Genomic DNA, 7820 nt, shown 5'->3' with positions numbered 1-7820 from the left:
ATTTAATAAACACATAAAAATGTAAAAATAAGATCATTTCAGATCCTGATCAATGCTAAGGAAAATATGAAATGGAGTATTTTGGTACAGAAGGATGGAGCTCTGCCTTGGCGAGGGAGGCCTTTGAGGAGGGGTCATCTGAATTGAGATGAGAATGATGATCAGGAGGAAGCCACGTGGGGCTCTGGGGGAAGGGCACTCCAGGCAGAGGGAACAGCAAGTGCAAAGGCCCTGAGGCAGGAAAGTGCTGGAGTGTTTGAGCAACAGAAAGAAAATCGGTGTGGCTGGACATTGATGAGCAAAGTAGAGAATGGGTGATGGGGTCAAGAAACAGATAGGGGCCAAGCTACAGCGGGGCCTGTAGCTTCCTGACCACAGGGGCACGGGCTTTCTTTTATTTGCGATGGGAAGCCAAGAAGGCTAATGAAGACCAGAGCAGTAGCAGCACAGGGATAAGTGGTTAAGTTCTGAATAGATCCTGGTGGCTGAAATGACAGGAATTACTGATGGGTTGGACAGGAAGGAGAAGTGACTCTTCAGAGGAGTTTTATGGAAGAGAGAAGCAGAAAAATTAAGGCAGGATTTTTCAAAAGGGCAGTTATTATAGGCTGCTTTTTTTGTTTTTTTGGGTTTTTTTGTTTTTTTTTGAGATGGAGTTTTGTTCTTGTTACCCAGTCTGGAGTGCAATGGCGCGATCTTGGCTGACCACAGCCTCTGCTTCCTGAGTTCAAGTGATTCTCCTGCCTCCACCTCCCAAGTAGCTGGGATTACAGGCATGCGTCACCACCCCCAGCTAATTTTATATTTTTAGTAGAGACAGTGTTTCTCCATGTTGGTCAGGCTGGTCTCGAACCCCCAACCTAAAGTGATCCGCCCACCTCAGCATCCCAAAGTGCTGGGATTACAGGCGTGAGCCACCACGCCCAGCCTGGCTGCTCCTAACCTGATGGAATGACCCAGTGAAGGAGAAACTGATGATGCAGAGGAAGGGGCATCTGATGGGGCAATGTCCTGGAATGGTGAAGAGGGGAGAACTCAGAGCACGAGAGCGGGGCTTGGCCTTCGCCTTGGTTCCTGTTGCTGCTGTCACAAAAGGCTTCATACATCACACATTTATTTTCTCACTCTTCATCATGCAGCTCCTGTGGGCTCTTTTCTTCCAGCCCTCCTGAGGTAGATCAGCAGGACCTGTTTTCTGAGCACCTGTCAGGACCCCTGGTCACCATCCTGCTGACGGCAGCAGGATCTGGTTGAAACAAGGTGTAGTGAAGAAGCTGGCAGAAACCAGAAACCAGCAGATGGGGACAAAAGCAACCACTAGTTGTCCTCACTGCTCTCTAACATAGACATCCCCTACCCACACCATGGTAGTTTACAAATGCCATGGCAACATGCCATGGCAACAACCTGAAAGTTACAGGGTTCTGGAAACTCACCACCCCTTTTCTAGAAAGTTCTAAATAACCTGCCCCTTAAATTACATGTAATGAATATAAAGCGGCTTTCTTCACCACTGGCTCTTTGACTTCTATCCTGGCCCAAGCCAAGAGCCCTCAGCGGCTAAGCCCTGTTGTGGGGGCTCACCTGCCCTGCATCACTTGTAGGTGGAAATCAAGGTGATACAGGGCAGGTGAGCCCCCACAACAGGGCTCACCTGGCAGGGCTGCATTCCTCTCTGGAGGCTCTGGGAGAATCCACTCGCAGGCTCATCCAGGCTGTTCACAGATCCAGTTCCTGCATTATCCTGTCCCTCTTGGACAGATGGGAGTGTATTTACCCATATGGGTAAGTACACATGGGAAAAAAAGACAGTCTTGCCTGATGTTGGGATGGGGGGGAAATTTTTATTTTCTTCTTCCTGTTCATCTGAATATGCTAATTTCCCACAATGAAAATCACTTATTTATTATTTATGTAGTTTTTTAAATTCACGAAACCCCTCTATGTTGATGTAGTTTTTCGTTTTAAGTTGTACATGCTGAAAATAAGGAAATCTCAGAGGCTCAAGAGGAAGGAGGGCACGGGCCCCACCAGCCCTACTCAGGACACCTGGCCTGGCGGCTTCAGCGCCCCCACTCACTCCAGAACCCCTTACCCACCTGCATGGGGCTCACTGGTGAATGTGTGCAGGGCAGAGGAGGCGGAACATGCCAGGGCTCCATGGGGAGGGAGGGAAGGCCCTGACAGGCTGAGGCTCCTCTCCAGGGTCCAGGCTCCAGTCAGAGTCCCCACTGAGCACACACCAGGGGACCCCCAGGAGCAACCAGGCCGCCAAGCAGGTGTGACTTCAGTGGGGGAACAGCACCTTCTCCACCCTTATCTGAGCCCAGGATCAGTGGGTGGGGGAAGCAGAGCTAGGGCCTGGCGGCCTCTCAGGGCCTCCCAGGAGGGTGAACACCCAACTCCTGCCCCAAGAGCAGAACTGGGGGCGGGGGAGAGAACAGGAGGCCTCCCGGGGAAGGACTCAGCCTGCTTGGCCATGCAGGAGGAGGGAGGCTGGCCTGAGAAGGGTGTGGGACCAAAATAAGAACAGACACCCCCCCGCTGTAGGGCCGAGGAATATTCCCGAGGGTCCAGCGTGTCAATGAAGTGCATTTAAAACTTCCGTCAGCCTTTTGTCCTTGGCTTTTCCTGCCAGGCTTCTGTAACTTCTGTTTTGACCTTATTTTATTTATTTATTAATACGGAGTCTCACTTTGTCGCCCAGGCTGGAGTGCAGTGGTATAGTCTCAGCTCACTGCAACCTCTGCCTCCCGGGTTCAAGCAATTCTCCATCCCAAACTACATTTATGTTTTATAGGAAGCTTTATGTCACTAGCATAAATGGAAAATGGTGTCCCTCCCCTAAGTAGAATGTGCTCTAGAAGGAAATGTACTGCAAATGTTCAAACCATAGGCCAAAATTCTAGCTAGAGACTCACGCTTGGTAGAAGCTCTGCTTCCCAGGCCTGCAGCTGTTTGTCAGAAAGAGGGATGGGGAAGCGCTAGGCAGGAGCTAAAAACCATGGCACCAAGAAGAGAGGGGAGAGTTAAAAATGAAGTCACTCTCCCCACCATGGTGTTCTCAGCCAGTGAGAGCTGCCCAGCCCATACCTCTGTGTGGCAGGCAGGACGGGGTCACTGCTCCCACTTTACAGATGAGGAAAACTGAGGTTCGGAGAAACATCTAGCATAGCCACGTTTCTCGGGGGTCTCCTAGTTCTCCACCTTCTGGGAGCAGGCGAGGGGCCACCTCAGTCCTCCACAGACCCGATCCCAAAGCCGGTCGCAGCACTGGCGGCACAGTGGGACACCCTTCATAAACCGGGGTTGAGATGTGGTTCTGTGCCCAAGGCGCGGGCCCCTGAGGGCCTCCAGCCTCTGGAAATAGGCCCCACGGCTGCACTGGGGGGATAAGCCAGGCTATTTTCATCACTTCCTTCCACCCGCTTCCGCAGGGGGCACCTCAGCTGCATCCCATAGAGTTGCCACCCAGACCTCAGCCAGGACCTTTCAGGCCACGCGGGAGTGCCCAACCGAAGGCTTCACAGGTAAGTAGCCCTCTGTATTACCCAACATGGCCTCCCACAGGGAGAGAGGAGGTCAACTCCTGTCCCCTTAACAAGACAGGGTTGGGTGGGACATTCTCTCTGAGACATCATCTCCTTGGCTGAGTCAAGATTAATGAGTTGATTTGACACTTATTCACTGGAAACCTGCTGTGGGTGGGGGGAGCTCTGCTTGTGGAGGGGAAACGCCTGTGGGGAAGAACCAAACAGAGGGCCACGGTTCCTGAGACCTGAGTGTGAGTCTGGCCTCTGACACCACACCAGGTGACCCTGGGCACGTTGCTTTCCCTCTGTGGGCCTCAGTTTCCCCAAGTCAGTGTTAGCCCAGATGAGTGACTTTCCAAATGGGGCCCCACTGGGTTCCCCTCCCTGCTCCAGTCAGTGTCCCCATCCCACTGTCTTCTGCATCTGGGAATCAGGTAACAGCTCACTTAGCTGGCGGGGGCGCAGCCTGGAGGCCCCTCCAAGGCTCTTTCCTAGTCTCTGGGGTCTGTGGTCCTGGGCTGGGACTCATTTAGCAGCCATCTGCTCCTCTCATCCCCAAGTAGGGGATGGGGTCTCTGCTAGGGGCCAGGAAGTCCCTTCCCCTTCCCAAAAACAAATTTACCCCAATCCACAGCTGCCCGCACCACCCTGCCTTCAACGGTGTCCAGAGAGGGTCAGCCAGGCCTGGGTTGGGCACGCTGTACCTTCCCCAGTCACCAGCCTGTTTTCCGGAGGAGAAGGCTGAGACCCGAGAAGGGAGGTGAGTGCGCCATGTCAGGCTCCACTGCATCCCCGGTGCTTGCCATCCCTGAGGATGGGTCAGCTTCCAGGCCCTCCCTCACAGCTCCTCTCTCTGCAGCCCAGCCTGTCCCATGCCTGCCTGGGAAGCCCTGTTCCTGCTCTGGGCCACAGCAGAGGCCACCAAGGACTGCCCTATCCCATGCACCTGCCGCGCCCTGGAAACCATGGGGCTGTGGGTGGACTGCAGGGGCCGCGGGCTCACGGCCCTGCCTACCCTGCCAGCCCGCACCCGCCACCTCCTGCTGGCCAACAACAGCCTTCAGTCCGTGCCCCCGGGAGCCTTCGACCACCTGCCCCAGCTGCAGACCCTCGATGTGACGCAGAACCCGTGGCACTGTGACTGCAGCCTCACCTATCTGCGCCTCTGGCTGGAGGACCGCACACCCGAGGCCCTGCTGCAGGTCCGCTGCGCCAGCCCCAGCCTCGCTGCCCATGGCCCGCTGGGCCAGCTGACAGGCTACCAGCTGGGCAGCTGCGGCTGGCAGCTGCAGGCGTCCTGGGTGCGCTCAGGGGTCTTGTGGGACGTGGCACTGGTCGCCGTGGCTGCGCTGGGCCTGGCTCTTCTGGCTGGCCTGCTGTGTGCCACCACTGAGGCCCTGGATTGAGCCAGGCCCCCAGAACCCCTGGTCCCAGGCCAGGGGGCCAATCCCTGAGGCAGGTCCCCAGACTCCACCAAGCCTGGTCAGCCCAAACCACTAGAAGCCCAAAATAAACTGGCAGCTTGGCTGTTTTATATAAGCTCAGAGATCTTTTTTCCCCTTTCGGCACTTGAGTCTGTCTCCTTCTGAAAACCTGGCTCCATTTTGTCATAACCAGACATCAATTGGGGCTTCCCTGTTCCTCAAGTTGTTAGTAAAATGGACTGCCCACCTCCCCCACCTTTCACCCTTAATTACACAATCTCTGGACATCCCAAGCCAGGACCTGGGACTCTGGGTCTCATGGCCTCAGCCGTCTGCTTCTGGTGTGGGTCACCCTGGACAGCCCAGGCCAGCTTCACACTGGGGCCCAGCCCTCACCACATTCCCCAGAAATCTCGCTCTCCCAGCACAGTAGTGAGCAGAGCAGGGTGTCCCAAAGGCCCCTGGAGGGAGGAGAGGAGGGTTTCCGTCCCCATGACAGAAATGGCTTGGCGGGCCCTTTTCTGTCGCGGCCTCCGACCACTCCACCTTGGCCATGAGGCTGCTGGGGCTCACCTGGCCCCGTCCTCTCCTCTGTCTTCTCTCTCCTTTTTTTCCTGTCTACTCTTCTCCAGAAACAAGACAAATCCCTCTCTCATGGAAGACAAGCTCCTACAGGGCTAACATCTGCACCTCCAAACCCTGGGGCCCCCTCCTACCCCAAGCCCTGATCACCAAATCCTTCAAACAAGGCAGCTCTGCCCCTCTGAGGAATCCTGGTGCCACATGTTAAAATCATAAACTTTTCTCCACCACATGAGGTAACATTTATGGGCCTGTTACTGGCCAAGCCAAATCCAAATATAATTACACTGGGACTCCACCCCTCGAGGGGCTGCATGTATATGTAACCAGCAGACCAGCTTGGGTGGGCCTGTGGGTCGGAAGATTCCACCAGGTAGCCCAAGCAGGTTTAGAGTGCAGCTGGAGGGCACTGACTGACAGAGCTCAGGTCGGAGCAGGAACCCCAAACTCGGAGGTGGGGGCCAGTAAGGAGTGGTAGGGAATGTGGCAAACCAGGGAGCCTGTGTTCCATCCAGAGGGGCTCAGCCGACTGCCACCATGTAGAGATGGGGGCCCAGGTGCCAGGCGTCCCGTTCTTCCAGAGAGGTCAGAAAGCTAGATTGTTATGTGAACTCTCTGAAGTCTTTAAGTGTTGGCAACTAAATAAGAAATTTTAGGAAATACATAGGCAGGACAAATAGAACATCAGCCAACTGGATCAGGCTGAGCCTGCGATTTCCGCTGTGACACGGCTGCCTAAGAACAATCGTAAAAGCTGGCATCTGCTCCTTGGGCACCAGGTGTGTTCAAGGCTTGCGTGCAGCACCTCCCATGGGTCACTCTTGGGTTTCCCTGTGGGAGCCTGTAGGGAGGGAGCTGTTGTGTGACCTGCTGCTTGGAGGAGGGTGCAGGCCCAAGGTTACCTGCTTATTCTCTTTCACACGTGCTCCCTCGAAAGCTTCCAGGCCTGTGGGGGACCCTGGAACTAAGGCCCTTCAGTCCCCAACCCCCGACACGGGGTGCTACACAGATCCCCCTCCTTCGGTGCCTTCCTGAGGCCATGTGTACCCACCAGCGATTCCAGGCCCCTGTCCTGCTCGGTCCAGCAGGAAGCTGCAGGCTGCCTGGGCAACAAGTCCTCTGTGGGTGGGGAGGGTGGAGGCCTCTGAGGCCAGGCAGGGACTTCCCAAGGTGGATGGCTGGCCACACAAGCACCCTAGGAGACGGTGACTCCCTGGAAGGTCACTGTCTGCCTTCGCCAGTTTTTGCTGCTTCAACCAAATGCCAGTCTGGGTACTGTAAAAACAGTGAATATTTATTTCTCATGGTTCTGAAGCCTGGGAAGTCCAAGATCCAGGCACTGGCATTTGGTGTCTGCTGAGGGCCCTCTTCCTCTCATTGGCGAAGGGGCGAAAGGGATAGAAGAGGCAGCCAGCTCCCTCATACACATCTTTTTTTTTTCTTTTTTTCTTTCTTTCTTTCTTTCTTTTTTTTTTTTTTTTTTTTTTTTGAGATATGGTCCTGCTCTGTCGCCCAGGCTGGAGCGCAGTGGTGCAATCATGGCTCACTGCAGCCTCCCGCCTCAACCTCCCCAGTAGTGGGACTACAGGCATGCGCCACCACGCCCAACTAATTTTTGGTAGAGATGGGGTTTCACCTTGTTACCCAAACTAGTCTCAAACTCCTGGGCTCAAGCAATCCTCCTGCCTTGGCCTCCCAAAGCCACCACACCTGGCCAACCTCAAGCACTTTTATAAGGGCCCTAATTACCTTCCAAAGGCCCCACCTCCTAATGCAAGCACACTAGGGATAAAATTTCAGCATTCAACATCACCAGCCCCAGCCTCAGTGCCTCCCCCAACCACAGGCATGGTTGGCCAAACATACCCCTGCACGGGTAACTTCACCAGCAATTCACACGATCTCCTCTCCCTCAGAGCCGTCCACATCACCTCCCCTGACACCAGCCTCACACTGACCTCCTGCAGTGGTGCGATCATGGCTCACCACAACCTCGGCCTCCTGGACTCTAGCGATCCTCCCACCTCTGCCTCCCGAGTAGCTGGGACCACAGGCATGCACCTCCACACCAGCTAATTTTTGTAGTTTTTGTAGGGAAGGGGTTTGGCCATGTTGCCCAGGCTGATCTCGAACTCCTGGACTCAAGGAACTGATTAGCCAGCTTCGGCCTCCCAAAGTGCTGGGACTACTAGGCGTGAGCAGCCACCGCACCCAGTCTGTGTAGGGTAATTTTACCAGCAGCTAGAACCACTGACCCACCCATCCGGCCGCTCTTCCTGAT

General features: G+C 54.9%; 1 protein-coding gene across 1 annotated transcript; it reads left to right on the top strand.

Annotated features, from left to right (window-relative positions):
• The first annotated feature begins 1643 nt into the window (after positions 1 to 1643).
• On the top strand, positions 1644 to 5092 carry LOC105477782 (glycoprotein IX platelet). Its single transcript, XM_011734563.2, has 4 exons — positions 1644 to 1785; positions 3438 to 3530; positions 4168 to 4293; positions 4393 to 5092. Exon 4 carries the CDS (start codon positions 4406 to 4408, stop codon positions 4937 to 4939), a length of 534 nt encoding a protein of 177 aa, XP_011732865.1. The 5' UTR covers positions 1644 to 1785; positions 3438 to 3530; positions 4168 to 4293; positions 4393 to 4405; the 3' UTR covers positions 4940 to 5092.
• The last annotated feature ends 2728 nt before the right edge of the window (positions 5093 to 7820 follow it).

This window comes from Macaca nemestrina, chromosome 2 (assembly GCF_043159975.1).
Source record: "Macaca nemestrina isolate mMacNem1 chromosome 2, mMacNem.hap1, whole genome shotgun sequence".
In the NCBI taxonomy this organism is placed as follows: Eukaryota; Metazoa; Chordata; class Mammalia; order Primates; family Cercopithecidae; genus Macaca; species Macaca nemestrina.
Note: the sequence above shows the minus strand (reverse complement) of the source record. Positions and strands in the feature narration are given on the sequence as shown.

Excerpts from the sequence above, each read along its gene's own strand:
- LOC105477782 (XM_011734563.2), top strand. The coding sequence starts at position 4,406 with ATGCCTGCCTGGGAAGCCCTGTTCCTGCTCTGGGCCACAGCAGAGGCC.